Genomic DNA, 22,176 nt, shown 5'->3' with positions numbered 1-22,176 from the left:
TTTCCTTCATTCTATAGTATTCTTATCAGAATTTCTTTATTTGATAATTGTGGTCAACTAGTCATAGGACTCGGTTTTTTAATTTGTAATATTTTTACGTTTACTATCGTTTATATTTAACTAGATTTTAATGACAGCTTCGCGTCACCAAGGTTTGAATTTAATTTCCAAATTGAATAATATTCATGTGGAGGATTTGCAATATGTGGAGCAGGATTTGTGCTATTACGAATTGGTAAGTGCTTTTGGTTCAGTGTGTTGCCGCTATAGTAAAGGTATTTCCTGTGTAAATATATTTGTATTCTGTATGCATATATAATATATTTTCAAAACTTGTTAATTTGTTTTATAAATATTTATAATAAACAAGTAAACAACTACTAAATTAATACATATGATATCTTTGGTTTTTATTTTGTATTTTTTTTTTTTATCTTTCAACAGGTGTCCTTGGGCTTTTTGCTGTTTGGCGATGAACGCGCAAATGCTGAATTCGCGCTACAAAAGGTATGCCAATATATTACCAACAAAAATATTTAGAAAATAATATTTAATAAATAAATATATTTATATTCATATTCCTAGTTACTTATACTCTCCAATACGCACAAGGGGCGCAGTTGCGGTGGCGCGGATTTGCTCACCAAATACATTAGCGTAAACCCGCGCAATTGGCGTGCACAGTTAGTGGAAGCTTTGTCTATAATAGGCGCTCGACGGGTCTTACGGAAATTGGGTTTCGACTGGAATGAGTTACACCAGCACTATCTGCCACACATTGGCGAACTAAGCGTGCATGTGCATCCACTGCTGAAGGCATTATATCGCATATGTGAACGTTTGAAACCGGCGCAAGCGGGGCAATTGGTATTACGCGTGAATGAGCAACATAAGGGGCCAGGAGAGCATCTACGTTTTTATGATTTTGCATATTTGGAAATATTTCTATTAGACTGGCTATCACGGCGCATTATTACATTGGGTGATCGTGTTGCAAATGGTGCAGATGTTGATGTGTTGCTAGAATTTTTCAAATTTAATGATTTGGATGCATTAAAGACACTTCTTCTTGAAACAATTGTAAATAACGCAGATTCTAAACGCATGCGCAATAACGCACATATCAGTGCGGATAATGCGACAGCGAGCAGTGGAAATAATAACAAATATTCTGCTGAAAAAAACACAACAACCATGCAATCAGATGCAAACGCATCTACCTCAGTGCGTAGCTGTGATTTAACCATAAATGAAAGATACCAGGTGCGCCACGAGAGCGCTGGCATACTATTGATCATCAATCAACTAAATTTCCACGAAGAACCCGATCCTGGATTGAAGGTGAGAATGTTGCCTTTAAATATTTGTAAATAAATATGGAAATTTATATTAATTTAATTCAAGAAATTATTGCCAAAAAAATCACTCTCACCACGTCATGGTTCGAATATGGACAAGGATCGCTTGAAAGACATTTTTTCACTTTTCGGTTACAAGCCAAAGGTGTTCGAAGATCTTACACATCTTGAACTAATGCATCGCATACGGGAAACGGTCAAATTATCTTTTCAATTTGATTCGCTAATTGTCTGCATACTCTCGCATGGCACCGAAGGCAAGTAGTTGACAATGTGAAGATTTTGCTGTGCAAACATATATAGTAATTATATATATTTTTTGTCCAATGTAGGCTCTGTGTATGGCAGTAACAGCATACCTGTGGAAATATCAGAAATCGAGCATATAATGACCGGCGACACGCTAGTTGGCAAGCCCAAACTACTTATCATTCAAGCATGTCAGAAGGACGAATCACCTATAAATGTATGAATTATTGTTGTCTATGCATTATATATGTATTTATATTAGTTAGTAACTCTTTTAACATTTATGTACTTTAAAGGAACGCCGCAAGCCCAATGTGGAGCCACATCGTTTCAGCGACTTGGTAAAAGCTATGTCCACTGTGCCTGGCTATTCGGCAATGCGCCATACGCTTGAAGGTACCTGGTTTATACAAGAACTTTGCGATGCTGTACAGCGTTTCGGCGATCGGTAATGAAACAATATACAGAAACAATTTGACTTTTTACAATGCAAATCATTTCGTATTTAAAACTTTTTTTTTATTTTTATTTTCTTTTTTTATTTTATTTTTTATTTATTTTATTTTTTATTTATTTTGTTTTTTATTTATTTTATTTTTTATTTATTTTATTTTTTATTTATTTTATTTTTTATTTATTTTCTTTTTTTTATTTTAATTTTTTTTAATTTGTTTCACAGCCGTCACATTGTCGATATTTTAATTGCTGTTAATCGCAAAGTCAGCGAGCGGCGCGGGAATAAAAACGAAATAATGATGCCCATTTCGAGTTACACGCTACGCAAATTTTTCTTTTTACCGCCGCGTAAATCACTACTAGCAGCAGTCTAACACACTTGCCAGTAAGTCTAATAGCAAATGTGACAATTAGTTTATGTTCAGTTGTAATTAGCGAGTAAAATTTTTTGAAATTATTATTGTAGTGGTTTTAATTAAGTAGCAGTTGTAGCATAGAAACGTAAATTGTACTTTTAGTATGCATGCTATATGTATTATGAATTTTGATAGAAATATATTTTAATAAATAAAGATTTGAAGCATTTATACAACGTAAATGAAATGTGTCAGAAAATTGCTACACAATTTAGTATATACAAAAGAATTGTTTTATGTAATATAAGTGATGTCATTTGTAAGACAATTCAAGTGTTTAAATAAACAATAGAAAATTGATATGGATATTACCCCCTTCTGTGTTAAAAGTTATTAAAAAATCACCTGAATTCCAAAATAAAATACAGTTGCAAATATTCCTCTGTTTAATATTTGTATATTAATGTATTAATTCATACTGGCGTGTGTTACATTTTAGTTTTACAATTTTTTATGTTAAATGAGTTAGTATTTTTTTATATAGCACACATAATGCGTGCAATAAGTGTACAATTTATATTTAGCTTTAATTACTTAATTAATAATTAAATTTGGCATTTTAGTTTTGGTAATTAAAATGAGCTTTAAATAAAAAATGTAATTTTTTGTCTTAATTGTGTTTAAAAATTATTACTTTTTCAATTTTATTTATTTTAATATTTAAATTTTTATTTTTATTTTATATATTTTCATGTTTTTCAAATTCATTTTGAAAAAAAAACATTCATTTTAATATTCACCGAGTTTATTTTATATTTTGAATCCTCTGTTTTTCCTATTATAGTTTTTTCTATTATTTATACCGCAAATTACAAACATATAAATACATATGCATGTATTTTTAATTATATGTTTGTTTTTGTGCTACAAATTTTTATTTTCTGCTTTTTGTTTGCTTTTTATACTTACATATATGATTATTTTTTTTTTAATTTATTTAATTTTTTTTGTTTCTTATACTTGCTTAATTAACAATGTTTTTTAATTTTTTATTTTATATTTTAATTATTTCGTTTTTTTTTAATTTAAATATGTGTTTTTAGTTTTTTTATACACTTATAATTAATTGGAATTTTGGAATCAAAACCTGTTTTTTCATTTGTAATTTAATGGTAATGTTATATAATGTCGTTATGTTTCTACTTTGAATTTATTTTATGGCGGTATTCTAGTCTAGAAATAAAAAAATATATATTTATATACATAATATATAATATATAAAATATTTTTTTTTTCAAAAGCTAACTATGTATATCTACAAGAGGATTTTTGGAAGTTAAAATTATTTTCAGACATATACATACATAGGTATTTTGCTGACCCGGCATACATGCTGGTTCGTCGGGAACTGAAACTTTAGACACGTTGTTCTAGAAACTCGCTTTTTCAAAACTATACCCACTATTTCTCAGGTTCTCAGTACCCATTTAACTGAATTTTTTAGAGCGTATTCTTGATAGACTTGTCTATGGCTGGGCAAATCTCAATTTTTACTATTTTTTTAAATTCGAAATAATCAAAAAAATCTCAATTTTTGACTATTTTTATACTCTCGCAACAATGTTGCTAATGAGAGTATTATAGTTTTGTTCACATAACGGTTGTTTGTAAGTCCTAAAACTAAAAGAGTCAGATATAGGGTTATATATACCAAAGTGATCAGGGTGACGAGTAGAGTCGAAATCCGGATGTCTGTCTGTCCGTCCGTCTGTCCGTGCAAGCTGTAACTTGAGTAAAAATTGAGATATCATGATGAAACTTGGTACACGTATTTCTTGGCTCCATAAGAAGGTTAAGTTCGAAGATGGGCAAAATCGGCCAACTGCCACGCCCACAAAATGGCGGAAACCGAAAACTTATAAAGTGTCATAACTAAGCCATAAATAAAGATATTAAAGTGAAATTTGGCACAAAGGATCGCATTAGGGAGGGGCATATTTGGACGCAGTTTTTTTGGAAAAGTGGGCGTGGCCCCGCCCCCTACTAAGTTTTTTGTACATATCTCAGAAACGACTATAGCTATGTCAACCAAACTCTACAGAGTCGTTTTCTTCAGGCATTTCTATATACAGTTCAAAAATGGAAGAAATCGGATAATAACCACGCCCACCTCCCATACAAAGATTATGTTGAAAATCACTAAAAGTCCGTTAACCGACTAACAAAAAACGTCAGAAACACTAAATTTTACGGAAAAAATGGCAGAAGAAAGCTGCACCCAGGCTTTTTTAAAAATTGAAAATGGGCGTGGCCTCGCCCACTTATGGACCAAAAACCATATCTCAGGAACTACTAGACCGATTTCAATGAAATTCGGTATATAATATTTTCTTAACACCCTGATGACACGTACGAAATATGGGTGAAATCGGTTCACAACCACGCCTTCTTCCAATATAACGCTATTTCGAATTCCATCTCATGCCTTCTCTGTATAATATATGTATACATTAGGAACTAATGATGATAGCGGAATAAAACTTTACAAAAATACGGTATTTGAAAAATATATAAATGACGTATAATGAAATCTCGATTATCACTTTATCATGCGAGAGTATAAAATGTTCGGTGACACCCGAACTTAGCCCTTCCTTACTTGTTTTGAATTCGATAAAGTCAAAAAAAAATTTTTTTTTTCAAATCAAAATAAGTTTCAAGTTTAACTATTTTTTTATTATTTATTAAAATTTCGAGAAAATCAAAAAAATGTTGTTTTTCAGTTAGTCGCCATTTCGTGAATTTTTTTTCCAACTTTTCCGTAGTTCCGGGCATTGCGACATTATTTTTTAGACTAGAATACCCTCTCAAATATTTTTTTAAATCTATTGAATTTTTATAATTTATATTTACTATATTAGCTTAATTGTTTAGTTTTCAACTTTCATTTTATTTTCTTCACAATCTAATTTATTTGTATATATGTATTTATTGCCGCATTAATATCGACAATTTTATTATTTTTTTTCACTTTAAATTTATTAATTTGAGTTGGTCTTACAAAATTAATTAAGTTTTACAATTTAAATTTAATATTTACTCTTGCATTACGTATATTATTATTGTAATTTCTTGTTTTCTTTTATTTTTTTTCTATAGCTTTTAATATTTTATTTTTATTGTGTTTTTATTGTATTTTATTTTTAGTTCACTTTTTATTTTTATATTATCTATTTTTTATTGAGCTTATTTCATTTTTATTTTAATTTTTTATGTTGTTTATTTTTTTTGTTTCTTATTTGTTTTATGTTTGTATGTTATTTCACTTTTTTTAATTTTTTACGCAGCTGATTTTATTTTACTTTTATTTTTTTGTGTAATGTATGTATATATTTTTAATTATAATAACTTTTATTTGTTAGAAAAATATGCTTTTCTTTTGAGTCAATCGCATTGGCCTTAATTATATACATATCTAATACCCTGTACATACATACATATATGTACATACTATATGTATGCAAGTATTTGGCTTACATATTTATGACTTACATTATTTTATTTATATTTATTATGCAAGCGTTGGTATTATTTATTGTGAAAAAAATATAAAATTATTAGTAGATAATTTATTTTGAACTTAATCGAAGAACTCTTACCAATCGATTTAAAATTAATTAACTAAAAATTTGTTAGCCTTGTTTAAAAGTTAAAAGAAAATTTATTTTTGAAAATCAGTTACTGGTTTCAATATTTTCTGAAATAGTAGCGGTAGTCCAATTTGTTAATTAAAAATCGCTGCATTTTCTCCTCAACACTCTTATTTAAAAATACTTTTTTATTCTTCTTAATTATTTCCAACACATTGTTTAAAACTAGTTTACTTTTCGCACAACTGAATTATTTCAAATTCTTTTTGTACTGCCGTTTTTACGCGCACCCCTCTCCTTAGCTACCGCTATTATGTACTTATTTTTTTTTTGTTAAACATTTTTTATGTTTTAAAGCGGAAAAGTCAAAGCTAAACTATTTTTCTGTTCAATATTTTTCACACATATTCCTTTTTAAGTTTTTAAGTAAAATTTTTAATTTGTAATATTTTTATTGATAAATATATTTTATACATGTACAGAGTTGCAAATATTTCATACAAATACATACAGAAGTTTTTCATACACCACGTTGCGCATCTAAGTCAAATTTAAGAAACAGCTTAAATTATTTAAGACTTTTTTATTAGCAAACTCATCACAGAGAGTTAATGCAATTTTTTTTAGGTTGACTGTATTTTTTTGTTGTTTTGCTTTTATACCAACTTGTAAGTTTTCTTTTTCAAAATTATTTTTTGTTATTCAAAGCTTAAAAAAATAAAATAAAATAATAGAAAAGTAAATATTTAAGAAAATAAAAAACAATGATGTAATGGTAAATATGTGTAAATAAAAAATGAATTTAAAGTAAAAAATTAGAAATTATTTTTTTTTTATCAAAAATAATATAAATAATTAAAAATAATAACTTAGGAAATAAAAAAATTAAATTTAGTTTTTTCTAAAATCTAAGCTAAAATTAAATAATAAAAAAGTAAATAATTAGGAAAAGTTAAAATATTTTATAGTAAATAAAAAAAATCCTAAATAAAAAAATAAAAACTTTTGTTTGTTTGAAGTTAATAAAAAAAAATACGATTAAAAAAAACTGAAAAATATTATTAAAAACAATTATTAAAAAAGCAAAATTAAATAAAAAACATAATTTTGTTTGTTTTTAATTAATGAAAAAATATAGTAAAAAATAAATATAAAAATTAGAATATATACATATGTATATATAATAAATCTGATGAAATTGAGCGGAACAAATTATTTACAATTAAAAATAATAGTTGTGATAACAATAATAATAATTAAGAAACGCGCTGAAATAAAATAAATATATACATATATAAGTATGTATGTATATATACATACATATATGTATTGTAAGACTTTAAAACGAAAAAAATAATAATAATAAAATTAAGTGAAAAAAAATGTTTTCTATATTTTTTAATGAAAACTTATTACTACAACAATAATTAATTAAATAGATAAACAAACAACCACAATAACGTTTAAATTTAATAAATATTAGGTAAAAGTAGAAAAATTTGTAAAAAATATAAAACAAAAAAATTAACCAATATAAGAACCTTTTTTATTTTATTTATATTTTATTTTTTTAATGAAATCTTACCAATAATTAATTAAATATATAAACAAATGACCACAAAAATGTTTAGAAATTTAAATAAAAGGTGAAAGTGGAAAAATTTGTAAATAACATATTAAAAAAGTAATAAATTAATTTAAAAACTTTTCTTTTACTTATATTTTATTTTTTAAAAGAAATCCTACAATTAAATAGATAAACAAATAACCACAAAAACGTTTAAAAAAATTATAAAAATATAAAAATCAAATATATTTTTGGTAAATAACGGAATACAAAATTTAAAAGTTTTTTATAATACTTATTTTAATGGAAGTATCTGCTTAGTGTGGCAAACTACAATACTTAAGGAATATATAATACTCCCTCCTTAAGGAGGGAATAATACTCGTACAAATACTAGATATACATTCACACATACATATTTATGTTTAAAATATAAACATTTTTTATTTTAAATTATATATGGTACATATATTTTTTTTATTTTAATTATGTCATATATGTTTTAAATTATATTATAGATATATTTTTTAGTTTAATTTTAAATAATATGATATTATATTTTTAAAATATGCAAGTACAGTTAGACAAAAATATTTGGTATTTTAAATGTGTAATAAGTTGAGATTTAAGTTGCTTGCGTTATAAACACTTATGAGCGACAATTTAAAATGATATACATACATACATATGTACATATACGCATATTATTATTATGTAAAATTTATTTTAAAATAATATCATTTAAATTAGATATAAACTGTGCTACAATAAATAGTAGTTTTTTTCTTATTAAAATGAGGTAACGTAGAGATGAGCATATTTATATAATTTTTTAGAAATTATTTAAAACAATTATGAATTATTTTAGCCCCTTATAGTGAACCTTTGGTGTAAATATTTTGTGAAACGTGCTAACTTAGGCTTGTCATGCATGCTTTGAGCGTGTAGGATACCAAGAATTCTGCTACGCCTATTATTTATGCTATTTATAAAAAAGTTTAGACTTTAACTAGTTAATGCGCTTAACTTGTAGTTTTAATAAATTAGTTGGTAGATAATATTAGTTATTAGAAAAAACAAAAAGTTATTAAAAAAATATTTTTAAAAAATATTAGTTATTAAGAAAAGTATGAATTATCGTGAATTTTATATTTTGTTTATTTTCTATTATATTATTACTTTATTTAAACAAAAATAAGTTGATAACTATTTGTTTCAAGAAATATGAAAATAAAAATATTCTTCTGTATTTTTTTTTTATTCAAAATTTTTTATATTTTCTGTTTAAAAAATAATTTAAAATACCACTAAAAAAATATTACTTTATCGATATTTTTTTTGAATTTTATATATACCAATGTATCAATTTAAAATAATAGATTAATTTTTTAACAAAAATATTAAAAAAAAAATTATTGAATATTACTTGAAAAAGATATTTATTTCTTAATATTTTTTGTTTTTGTTTTCTGATTTATCAATTTCAAAAATCTAGCTAAGTTCACTTTTTTTGTTTTCAGTTAAAATTTATAAGCAGAAATGATTTATTATACTTTATACTGTGTGTATATATTTTATAATTTCCAGTTACTTTCACTTGTTTATAAAAAAATATTCAGTTATTTTTTGGCAGTGTTGAAATAATATGAACCTCATTAAATTTTGGGGGCTTTTCGGTGGTTATATGGCCACAAATTTGCGTATTTCTGCGATACTAAATATATGATGTGATACAAACCAAGAACTTGAATTAAAAACAGAAGGTTTACAATATATTTCACGCAACTTCTCTTAATCTAATATGCACAAGATCTTTTTGAAAAAATATTTATGTTTGCTTGTTTCAATTTCCATTTCAATTTCATTTAGTTTAAATTTTAACTTTATAAATTTATTAATTATTAAAATTAATTTAAACTTAAAAATTTAAGTTTTTAATGCCAAATTCGAAGACAAAAATAAATTCTTAAATTAAGTTTAAATTTAACTTTAATTTAAAATTTTTAAAATTAATTAATTCTAATTAAGTTTAAATTTATATTTTTAATTTCTAATTTTGGTATTAAGAATTAAATTTTTAGAATTTTGAAAATTTTTTAATAAAAAAAATCGCAACCCGTTTTTTTATACACAAGATATTTTTTAAAACTAGTGATCTTTTTAATCTTCACACAAAACTCGATAATGTCGCAAAAAAATAAAAAATAATAATTTGAAAATAAAAAATAGTACTTTACAAATAGAAAATAATAATTTGAAAGAAAAGCAAATAGACGCATGAAAATACATAATTATTTCACACATACGCACAAATCAAATAGCTAGTCAGTTTTAGTTGTTTGGCAACTAATTAGTCACGTATTTTCTATAAACTTATTTTTTATAAATTTTTTTATAATTTTTTTTCATTAACTTATTTGTTTTTATAAACTTATTTTCTGTAACTTAGTAAATATCTAAACTAATTCTTTAGTTAAGTTCAACAAAACGGTTAAAAATGAACGTACTTTGTAAGTTAAAGCCTGTTAAACCCTGTAACACAATTAATTTTAGATCATATCCTGAGCGCATACATACATACATATAACGTTTTCCTTGTCAGTACTTACTAAAGAGGAACTTAGAAGCTAGTGTCTAAAATTTGCTTGTACTTGAAAATAATGTTGAACATTTTAACGTAGAATTTTTGTTATTTTCGTGTTATACCTGAATTTTCTTACTCAAAATGCTTTAATAATTCACCAAAACAGTTTTGGTTTCCTAAGTTTTCTATGTATTCAGCTTTTGCTCGTTAAATTTACAAAATTTAGTGTTCTAGAGGCCAGTATTTTAATTTTACTTTGCTGACTGTGGACATTTTCGCTCCTTTTTCTGTTTAAATTCTTTAATTTAGCGCGCGAAACCAACAAATTTTAATTTACTTATCACTTTCATGCATTACTTCGCATGCACTCGTCTCCTTCGCTCCCTCCTGCACTTCATTAAATTAAGCTTTGTCAAGTTTTATTTACACGCCCATCAAACGCAACGTTGCATTTTATCACTTAGCTGTAGTTGTTGCATTGGCAATTTAACAATTTCCCATTATACATACACGCACAACGATCGTCGCACACGCGCACACATACGCGATTCTTCGGATAACCACAAGCAAGCTCTACGCGTCTCTTATACGTTTCCGTTTCCCTCGCACATTCGCCGCTTACATGTAACTGTTGCTTGTTTGTTATCCTAGATCACGCACAATTTCGATTTTGTCACACATTTCGGAATCGGGTATGGTGGTGAAGTGTGTGCGATCGCTGCGAAATGTATTGCGTTCGTTCGAACTCGTCTTAATCGAGCGTTCCGAGGGCGTTTCCGTGCCGCCCAGTTGTATGCGCTTCTGCAATGCTGACACGAAGTTCTGCAATGAGCTGGTTAGTGGCTGCTAAGTGAATATAATTTTTTTTTTATTTACGAACCTGTGAAATAATGTCGCCGCGCGCTGTGCGCACCTGATACAGATAGCGGTACTTGCGTTGACTGGCCTCTTCGCGAGTTTCGCGCGGTCGTCCGCTCATGCGATTCGTCGGCAAGCCGCCGGCACCGCAGCGTGCCATTTGGTGGTGATGCCGCAGGTAGACGCGCTTGCGATGATCCACACGCCAGGCCGTGATGAAGCACTGCACCATTATGCTGATGATGATTGCCACCGGCCAAGAGCATATCAAAATGCCGCCGTAACAAGGCGGTGGCAGCGGATTCGGTTTCATATTTAAAATCTTAAATATTATTAACAGTAGAAGTTGTTGTAATTTAGTTCTTGTCTTGTAGTTTGACTTAATAAAATTTAATATTTACTGCAAGTAACGGTCATTAGCGCCAACACTTACCCAATTTATCGTGTCTAGGTTGTGCATGAAAAAATCGATAGCGGTAATAATCATCGCGCTGCCAACGATGCTCGAAGTCAGTATGGTCACATATTTGGCGCAGCAGAACGTCAGCACCGAGCAAATGACAGCGCCACCCGCGATAGCCACATAAATTTCGCGATACTACAATAATTTGCAAAAAGTATTTGTTTTTATTTTTTTATCATATGTTCTGCATTGATACTCACGCCAAAGTCATTGTCTGGCATTGTGGCCACACACACGGCCATCGCTGCGCCAGCGACCAGTGCGCCCGCGAATGCGCTAATCAGTATCGATGCTACGGGGTATGTCGAACCGATCACGGCACCCAATAAGCCCGCCACGATCGCTAGTGCCGAATCGGCTGGTTTGCCGAGCAGCGTTACATGAAAGTCCTGCAACATGAAAATGGCGTTTGCACCGACCATCAGACCGCTTAAGAAACCCACCGCTCGCAGACAGCGGTAGCCTGTGAATTGAAAGGAAATAAAGAAAGGTCTCATAAAATCAATGGAAGAATAAAAAGAATAACAGTTTTGAGGAAAAATCCGGTAAGTCCAAACTGTTTTCGATTTTTAGATATTCTACAATATACAAGCTTATAGAAGCTCTTAGGAGAAAATGTCCAATATATGGTATTCGCGCATAAAAGTTGTACTATTTGTCACTATAAAATAGCATTATGTAAATGTCATTTTTATATGAGAGAGTTTGAATCCTTACGTTTAATTCAAAACTGGTAATTTAGGGAGAGAGAGAATACGTGATATTTTAAAAATCCCCAGCACAATTGGTTGCACCGTGTCGATGTAGAGCTAGTATTCTTCTTTGTTATGTCGACACCGCTTATTATATTATTATAGCCGAGTTAACAACAGCGCGCCAGGCGTTTCTTCTTTTCGCATCGTGGCGCCAATTGGAGATTCCAAGCGAACCCAGGTCCTGCTACACCTGGTCTTTCCAACCGAGTGGAGGTATTCCCCTTCCTCTGTTTTCCCCGGCTGGTACCGCGTCGAATACTTTCAGAGCTGGAGTGCTTTTGTCCATACGCACGACATGACCTAGCCAGCGCAGCCACTGTCTTTTAATTCGCTGAACTTTGTCATACAACTCATCGTTCCATCGAATGCGATATTCGTCGTGGCCAACGCCACTCTCGAAAAATCATAACGCCAACTCTTCAGATGTTATCCGCACCATATAGCAGGACGGGAATAATGAGTGACTTACAGAGTGTGGTTTTTGTTCGTGGAGATAGGACTTTACTTCTCAATTGCCTACTCAGTCCGAAGTAACACCTGTTGGCAAGAGTTATTTTGCGTTGGATTTCCAGACTGACAATATCTAAATTATCTACGACTTCAAAGTTATGAGTGTCAACAGTGACGTGAGAGCCAAGTCGCGAGTGCGACGACGAAAGGGAGTCGCCTTGTCTGAAAACACACTTAAATTCCAATCGTTGGGCATGCTCCGACCATATTCTACAAAGAAGCTGATGTATACTCCTTATCAGTTCTTCGCCGCCGTGTTTAAATAGTTGTTCTTCAGACGGGTAATTGCTATTCGAACTTATTCATAGTCGCGAAATGAAGCGTCTGCTCCAACGTCATCGATTGGGGAATCGGGTTCTCCTGGCGTTATACTTTCACTGCGTAATTTCAAAAATAAGAGTCGAATCACCGATATAGATGTCTACAGTCTTCTTTGTCTTTATTGAGAAAGTCAAGTTGAAAAATATTTGTTTTCTGGATTTGTTTTTGCGAAATCTGAGAAGAGTTGCTTAATTACTTACCGAGCAGCGCGTAAACAATACCAAAAACCGCCGTAATTGTCCACAGCAGCGCGGCCACAGTGTCCGGTGTTGTTGTTGTGCATGATGGGCTCTCCAAAATGCCCTACAAAAATGGTAAAAATAAAAAAAGTATTTAGGAAACCATTAAAATTTTAGTATTGTGATAAATATATTTCTATATGCATGTGTGTGTGTGAGAGCAATCCATTTGTGGCGCCAACCGAACGTGTTCGTAATTGAAAACTGAAATCATTCAGCACGACACGAAATCAATATGCTCGAATGCAATTGCAAACTTATCCACTTCATCGCGCTGTTCTCAACCAAAAAGTCGGAAATGTAAACAAAAACAAAGATTGGTGTTAATAAAATTGTTGTATGCGCAGGCGAAAGTGCTCCAACTTAGTACGCTGGCAAACCGCTTGCCAAGTAACGGTGCTTGACAGCAGTGGGCGGCGGGTGACATAAGTGGCATGAATTTGTATAGCCACTGTATGTATGTATGTATGTGTGCGCTAAGAAGTGCGTCATAACCGCATTTGAATGCATTCAGCGAAAAAAACAACAAATAACAACAACAATCCCAATAATACTATAACAGTCCGCAGATGACTGCTGGCGACGAGAAAATTGGCGGCGGTGGCAACAACAGGCGACAACTTACACTTACACACACACACACACACACACACATACACATGAATACATGTGTAAATAGAACACACAAAAAGTGGGTCAATTCCTATGGCAGTAGTCATAGAGCAGTTGAAGCGTTGCTGCTGCTGCCGCCTGCTACAAACAGGTCGGCGGAGGACACTCGAATTTTGCAATCAAGCAACGCCAGTGGCAACACTCAGCGTGGTGGTTTGCTGCAACGCGCACGGCCAACATTGTAAACAACAAATACATATGTTGGAGTGCTTCAAATACAACAAAAATGAACACGTTAATGCATTTTTTACATTTTACAAGTGGAAAATCAACAATGAGCGCAGCTAAAACACAAGTCCGCCGTTGGCAGCGCACAAATGGAGCACTAATAATCGCCGCTAAAGCAAAAGTAATAATTGCAGCAACGAAATTTTGTACACAAGTCATAGTCAAATTTAAGATAAAGCGAATTGAGAGTCGGCAACTATTTCCGTATTATCCTTTTTCGATAAATGTGCCTCTTTTAAAGACCAAATTGCAACTTGCCGTAGTAAAGAAGTGGATAATCCGTTCACATCGTAAAATAAAGAGTAGAAATGATAATTAGAATATTTATGCATCCCATTTTCCCGTTTAATGAGCGAAAATTTGCATTTCTAATGTCGGTGAGAAAAACATAACTGTCTCCATAAAGCTGCATGTATGCTAGAAATATTAAAAAAAGTCGGCACAGAGTAAATTTTGTCAAAAACTGAGGAATTTTCTTCTTTACTGGCATAGACACTGCTTACGTGATTATAGCGGAATTAACACAGCGCGCTTTTCGCAACGTAGCGTCAATTGGAAATTCCAAGCGTAGCCAAATCATTCTCCACCTGGTCTTTCCAACGGAGTGGAGGTCTTCCTCTTTTTCCAACGGCGGGTACTGCGTCGAATACATCGTCGAATCAGAACTGAAGTGTTTTCGTCCATTCTGACGACATGACCCAGCCAGCCTAGCTGCTGTCTTTTAATTCGCTGAACTATGTCAATGTTGTCGTATATCTCATACAGTTCATCGTTCGATCGAATGCGATATTTGCCGTGGCCAACGCGCAAAGAATCATAAATCTTTCGCAGAACCTTTCTCTCGAAAACTCGTAACGTCGACTCTTAGATGTTGCAATCGTCCATACCTCTGCACCATATAGCAGGGCGGGAATAGTGAGGGACTTATAGAGTTTGGTTTTTATTCATGTAGAGAGGACTTTACTTCTCAATTGCCTACTCAGACCAAAGTAGCACCTGTTGGCAAGAGTTATTCTGCGTTGGATTTCTAGGCTGACATTGTTGTTGCTGTTAATGCTGGTAAAAACTGAGGAAATAGTTCACGTATATAAAGACAGACAGACAAATATGGCTAAATCGACTCAGCTCGTCACGCTGATCAGCTTTATATACTTTTTTGAGAATCCGACAATTCTTTCTTAGTGTTACAACTTCGTGGCAAACTTAATATTCCCTTTTCAGAATATAAAAAAGAGAAAATATGGTTATAACCGTGTTTATTATCATATTTTTCCATTTAACTAATTAAAACCAACTGAAAATATCAAACAAACGCATTTTTATATACAACTATTTCACGTCAGAAATATATTTGGAAGGTTTCCGTTGTTGCAGAGTTTTTTATATTTTCATCTATCAGTATTTAATACCTGATACAAAAATTGAATTAAAATATAGTCTACTTTTAGGCGCTAAGCCATATAAAAGGCTTCAATACTATCAGAAACCGTTATTTTGGGAATTGCATATACATAGGTATATTTTTTACGCATAGGTCTCATTTTGCATGGAATTGATAACCTCTTGCGACTGCAAAGCACCCACTGCTTGTTTAGAAGACAGGAAAGTAAAATGAAGAAAAATTCGGTAATTTCAAGCATTGCGCTTTGTACGCCATGCAAATGTATGCGTGCATGTGTGTGTGACATGAATTTTTCGGCAAGTAAATTCACTTTTCAGCATATTTAGCAAACACAATAGCACTAGTAGTAAGAAAGCATAAAAAACTAGCACAAAGCAAACAATGTGCAAAAAATGCAAAATGTTTTGAAGAAGCCGTTGCGAACAGCCACAATAGCAGTCGTGCCAGGCGGTGTAATGAAGTGAAAACCTACCAGTGCGCCCAATTCTGTGGCTCGTTTATCACTTTCACAGTTCATGACAATTTTGACCAAATTTACCTTTGCTTTGTGCGCGCAACTTATTTTGCCCACCATTTTTCTTCTACTCCCTGCTTATCTGTATTTTTCGCACTTTTGTGGCTTTTACGGCTTCGGGCCTTTGCAAAAGCAAGTAAAAAGTCCTTGCGGTTTGCATTAGACAGACGTCAGTCCGACCTCAATGCGGAAATACTCATCTGAGGGAATAATAATCCGGAGTGTGGGTATTTAGCACCACTTAAGTTATGCGACTGCACTTAACCTGGCTTACAGAATTACATATATAATTTTCAGGTAATTTTGAAGAGTGCTCCGGTAATTTGTAGAAGGACAATCGTAATTAAAAAAAAAGTTTGCTTAATAATCTAGACTACGACTCGGCTGGAATTGAGCCCTAACATTTGCTGTGCGGAGTTCATACTCTTATCGTACTCGGCTTCGTCGCCCGATTCTATCGGGAGTCTAATTTTAATAGCGCGCGGTTAGCAGAAACAAATAATAATCTATTAGAAGCAAAGGAATATATTACTTTCGTTAGATCAGCAGAATTTCAGTCATAAGCTTAAGTTGGGGTTAAACAGACTGTCTGTATGCAAATGCGATTAAGCTCAGAGCTCATTGAGGTCCTCGCTGAACTATTTGCTTTAAAAGTAACTTGCGATTCGTGGGTTCTATATAGATTCTTTACCATTAAGTTATATAAAGCCAGGGGTTCTTAACAGAACCGAATACTTCGTGATCTATTGATTCATACCAGCGTGTTAGTTGTGGGCCAAATTTAAATTGTAGTCATTTCGATACTTCGGTCTTGTCTGTCACCCAAAAGTAAATAGCTTGCCGTCTATTGCCAGCAGGATACTATACCAAATAAATTTTCCATGTCAATGAGGTTTACAGAGTTTGTCCGGAAAGTAATAGGACTGATTTTCTTCCGCCGGGACTGTACTTCGGAGCATGCGCGCACCGACTGAATTCGGTAGAAGGCGTTCCTACCTAAAAAACGAGCAGCTGGTCAGTTGTCTCCGAGCACCTGGAGAGTAAGGACAAACATTTTCGTGCGACGGGTTTCTGTGAATGGTGCAAAACGAAAAAGCAGCGTTCGTTAGAGCAAAGGTACACGATTATATTCTGTGTGAAACTCGGTAAATGTGCGACTGAGACGTTTGATATGATCAAGCAGGCTTACCCAGATGTTACTTTAGCAAGAAGTGGTGTGTTTCGGTGGCACCAGGACTTTTTGGAGGGCCGGGAACGATGATGAAGACCGTGCCGGGAGACTTGCGACTTCGACAAACACCGACAATGTGACTCTTGTGCGCACTCAGACCGTCGAAACAAAATCTGTGGTTCATGACATTTTGACGCAGCACTTGAACATGCGCCAGTTGTGCGCATGGCGTCTACGCGAAGATGGCAGCCAATTAGAAGTTGCACCACGACAACGCCCCGGCTTACAGCGCCTTTCTTGTTTACAGGCCAGATGTGGCCCACCTGGACTTTTTTTGGTTATTTGCCTGAAAAGGGCGATGAAAGGCAAGCATTTTGAGACGACAGCGGCATCCAAGCAGCATGCACCTCGGCTCTCAAGGCTATACTGGAGAATGCCTTCCGTTACGCCTTCAATGCTTGGAAATCGCGCTGGCAGCGCTGCATCGTCGCAGAAGGGGCCTATTTTGAAAATTTGTAAAGAATTGGTTCAATAAATTTTTTTAAATCGGCTTAATTTTATTACTTTCCGGACAAACCCTGTAGCTGCCATACAAACTGATCGATCAAAACATTCAGTCCTTGTTTGAAAAACTTTTCTTCACGAAATTTTACATGGATTATTGTTCCATACACGCTACAATCTTCGAACAAATTGCTCAGGTCCGTCCTCTATAGCATAGCAGTAGTAGTATAGCTGCTATACAAACTGTATACATTGCCCTCTTATGGACCAAAACCATATCTTTTTTTTTTTTTTTTATTTAGCCCTTCCTTACTTGTTTTGGTCGATCGTCGCGCTCGTTTTTTTTTTTTGTTTTATTGCTTTTTTTTGTTCTTTTTTACACCCTTCAATATTTGTCATACATTCAAGGACATCAATTTCAGTGGTTAGGTTATTTGCGATGTAATTTCCATTTCGCTCAATACTGTCAGCCCTGTTTTTCACTGCTTTTAGTTGACATTCGCACAAACAAAAAGAACCCGACAACGTCGTTTTTTCCTCCATAGTTAATAAGTCAACCGACTTTGTCAGGCTTATAGAGTTTCTAATCCTTTCAATCAACACTGTCAGCGTATTTTCCCTCCACTTTCTTCCCGCACATCCGCATTTCCGTTTGCTGTGTCATAGCTGATAGCAAAGAACTTTTCACCATATTCAAGTAAGCGTGCAAACCATAAGTGAATGCACACAAGCGCTGCTCCACTGCAGTGGTGGCCAGGTCATGGCCTAATCGCGTTCGTTCGTTAGCTCGTTGGCGCCCTATTACATATGCAACGCATATATATATACATACAAGTATATATGTATGTATGTACTTGTATATACATAGATTTGTATTTTTGTATAAGCGTATACAAACACTCACCTTAATCAAGAAGGGCCAATCCAAGTTCTGCAGTTCGCGTGTGTCATCATGGCCATGGCGTCGCTCATCCTCACTTTCGTACACGTTCACGGAATGCATTTTCTCTGCACACTGGAAAACACTGTTTGTTGTTGTTTTTGCTGTTGTTGCAATGTGTGTGTTTTCTTTGCCGTTTGCTGTTTGCCAAAGCAATTGGCCTGCTTTCAGCCAACTAAAGAGATGCTGCAGTGACAGCAGCAGCGCCCGCAACAGCGGTTCGTTTGAACTGGGCGTATTCTCGCGTGTTTGAGTGAAGAAAAATATGATGATGTACGCCCAAACGCTGCACGCAGTTAATATTTACAAAATCTCCAATATTTGTATGATCAATTCTTCGCTCGTCCAGCTATTGGCAGTTGGTGAGCCGTGGTAAACACGCCATTACTCTCTTTTGCTGGCCCAACATTCTTCACTTGTTTAACGCAAATTTGCGAACTGTCATAATTCTATAACCTAAACATATAGGCTTTACGGCGTGAAAAAACTAAAAACTCGAAGGAAAGTGAAATTGTTTCCATGCGCTCAGGAATTAAGTATCAAAACGCACGTTAGCAGCAATTTCGTAGTTATTATTTATTTGTAATTGCTTTTTGTTAACAAATTTTCCACACACATAATTTTGTCATTTTCACTTTTCATTTACATTTACATTTTTGGTTGTTTTTCTCACACACACACTTCCTGCCCGTGTAATAACCTTTTGCGACTGCGAGCGTTTGTTCGCCACTTTACATGAACGCTGGCGATTACTCGTCAGTTGCAGGGACAATTCGGAATTGTTGTGGTACGGTCAGTGGCACATTTTCCACCCTAAACAACGAAAATTGAACGAATGTGAAAAAGGAATCGTATTATAGCGTGTGACAAAAGGAGCGAACAAATGAGAATGTCCATATGAGAAAGCCGAGAAGTGAAACTAGCGGCAAAGCGCGCCGCTATCAATGGTTGGGCGGCTGACTGTTTGGCGTATAAATTCCTTTATAACTGTTGGACGTTGTTGTGCTCTTTGTCTGTATGTATATTGGTTTTGTAAACACACCTCACACTGTGTTTTTGTACCATGTTAGCGGTAAGCGCTGTTTTGCTTTCTGAAGCCCTGTCGATTACAGTCACGGAAGCATAGTATGTGAATTTGTTTAAAATATTTATTTGCTTACGCTTTCGTCATTTGTGAGTTCAGTTTTTTAAACACATTAAAGTTCTTGTAATATATTTTTGATTTTTTTTTTCAAATTGTTTTAATATCCAGCTTTCTTCAATTATGCGATTTTTTTTTTTTGATTTTCTTAAAATATTTTTTTTTTCAACATTAAAAAAATTGTATTTAATTAAAAAAATTAAATTAAAAAAATTTTTTTTTTATTTAATTAATATTCTTTTATTTAACAAACTTTTTTTATTTAAAAAAATATTTTTCTATTAAATTCATTAAATCTTGTTTTAATTTTTTTTTTTTGAAATTATACTGCAGGCAAATCTTTGTTTTCTTTTTTTTTAACTACACTTTGATTACTTTCCCTTTGATGCATTTTACTTTTTTTTTTAATATTTGGCTTTAAAAAATTATCAAATAAGTGTAACAAATCATGTTTTATTTATTAAGCATTTTAATTATATATTTTATAATTTATTTTTTATTTAGTTGTATTTATTTAATATTATTTTTTAAATACTTATTATTTTTTTCACAACACTAATTTTAAAATTCGGACACAGTTTCTTTACAAAAAACTATAAGTTTATTTATTTAATTTTTTATTTAAATTTTTTGTTTATTTTCTCATTTTATTTATGTACATAAATGAAAAAAAATTATTTATTTATTTTTAATTTTTCTTTTAATAACTTTTTCACAACAGTATTTTTAAAATCGGTTCATAATTTGTTTACAAAAACCAAAATCCAAAACATTCTCTCATTTGTGCCACTATCGACCATTCGCTCATTCTCTAACTGTAAGATTTGTGCAACTCTACTTGCTCCACCTCTCACAGCTTTCGCTTTCCACCACTACGCTGTTGAGCTGCTGCTTTGTGCAAAATTTGCTTTATCTAAAATTTCCTCAAAATTTTCATTTTTTTGCGTTGAAATTTGCGCAATCTGTACGAGTACTCTACTTTATAAACTTTTCAATAACATTCTTAATTTCTTAATCACCAATTTCACTAAAAACTAATATTTTCCTCACAATTCTGCATCTTTGCTGCGCCATTCACCCCACACACGCCAATTTTATGTGAAATCCACAAAAGTACCGCACGAATCCGTTGCTGCGTTGTGCCAAGCACGAAGGTCCTTTGGCTACTCCTCGTTGATAGGCAAAACAGTTGTGTAGTAAGTGCAGTAAATGAGCATTATTCGGCTCTGGTTAGCAACATTTCCTTCGTTGGCGACTTGCCTGACACAAGCGAGTGTTTTAGTAAAGCTTTTATTTGCCAGTGCTTTAAGCTCTTTTTATGACTTTTTGCCGTTATTACTGTTGTTACGATTTCTGCTCCAATTCAATTTTCGGAAGCTGTCCAAATAACTGTTATAGCTTAACAGCTATATTTTAAGAGAAATTTAACCTAAAATCGAATACATATATAAAATTCTCGTGTCACGGTGTACGTTATTGAACTCCTCTGAAACCGCTCGACCGATTTTCGTGAATCTTAGCCTGCATATCGGCTAGGGTGCAGAATCGGACATCTATTTTTCATCCTCCTAAATGTTAAGGGAAATTGGAAAATTACCAAAAAGTAACATTTTTCCATACAATTTTTTTTTCAATTTTGGTTTGTTTTGTTTTTCAATATTTTTATTTGTCAAATATTTGAATCATTCAATTTCGGTCGCATGCTTTTTTTATTCCGGCTATATACATACATATATATAAGAAAGTTTTGTTAGTTACACCATTTATAACTCAAGAACGGCTGAATCGATTTAACTGAAAATTGGTGGGAAGGTAGCTTAGAACCAGGGTAAGGACATAGGATACATTTTATCTCTTTTTGTCAAAATTTTATTCAACTCATAAATATAAAGATTATATTTCAAATCATCCTCCTTTCCTTGAATATATGCGTACAATTTTAAACAGATTCTTCCTCAAAACTAATACAATTGCTAAGTATTTGGAATAGTAGAAAAGAACTGCAACCAAATACGCAGTGAAATAGATTTTAACTGGCTCAGTAATCCAGCCGATTTTTTCGTCTTTCCACGCCTGAATACCGGTTCACCATGTGCAGTCCACTAGAATGATTGTCGGTTGAACTCTAGTGAGAAATGATGGAGCTATGTTTCTATTGTCACACACCGACGCAAAAATTCGGTTTTATTTCAAACACTTCTCAGAATCAGTTATTCGTTGTTCTGTTGGATTATGAAC

General features: G+C 32.6%; 2 protein-coding genes across 3 annotated transcripts; one reads left to right on the top strand and one right to left on the bottom strand.

The window, feature by feature from the left end:
- The first annotated feature begins 26 nt into the window (after window positions 1-26).
- LOC126760810 (caspase-8) lies at window positions 27-2,785 on the top strand. The gene is made up of 7 exons (XM_050476728.1): window positions 27-235; window positions 445-507; window positions 586-1,341; window positions 1,405-1,615; window positions 1,691-1,824; window positions 1,904-2,055; window positions 2,287-2,785. Exons 1-7 carry the CDS (start codon window positions 131-133, stop codon window positions 2,435-2,437), a joined length of 1,572 nt encoding a protein of 523 aa, XP_050332685.1. The 5' UTR covers window positions 27-130; the 3' UTR covers window positions 2,438-2,785.
- Window positions 2,786-9,725: 6,940 nt separating this feature from the next.
- LOC126760814 (transmembrane protein 198) lies at window positions 9,726-21,165 on the bottom strand. 2 transcript variants are annotated; one of them, XM_050476734.1, is made up of 7 exons: window positions 20,989-21,165; window positions 18,762-19,610; window positions 13,328-13,430; window positions 11,742-12,004; window positions 11,512-11,676; window positions 11,101-11,400; window positions 9,726-11,042 (listed from the first exon to the last, which is right to left on the bottom strand). In XM_050476734.1, the coding sequence occupies exons 2-7, from the start codon at window positions 18,858-18,860 to the stop codon at window positions 10,863-10,865; spliced, it is 1,110 nt and encodes a 369-aa protein (XP_050332691.1). In that variant the 5' UTR covers window positions 18,861-19,610; window positions 20,989-21,165; the 3' UTR covers window positions 9,726-10,862. The 2 variants fall into 2 exon arrangements, with proteins under 2 accessions (XP_050332691.1, XP_050332690.1); XM_050476733.1 differs by lacking the exon at window positions 20,989-21,165 and having other exon boundaries at window positions 18,762-20,003.
- Window positions 21,166-22,176: the final 1,011 nt, after the last annotated feature.

Source organism: Bactrocera neohumeralis, chromosome 5 (genome assembly GCF_024586455.1).
Source record: "Bactrocera neohumeralis isolate Rockhampton chromosome 5, APGP_CSIRO_Bneo_wtdbg2-racon-allhic-juicebox.fasta_v2, whole genome shotgun sequence".
NCBI classification, from domain to species: Eukaryota; Metazoa; Arthropoda; class Insecta; order Diptera; family Tephritidae; genus Bactrocera; species Bactrocera neohumeralis.
This window is presented reverse-complemented; position numbering and strand designations above follow the sequence as displayed.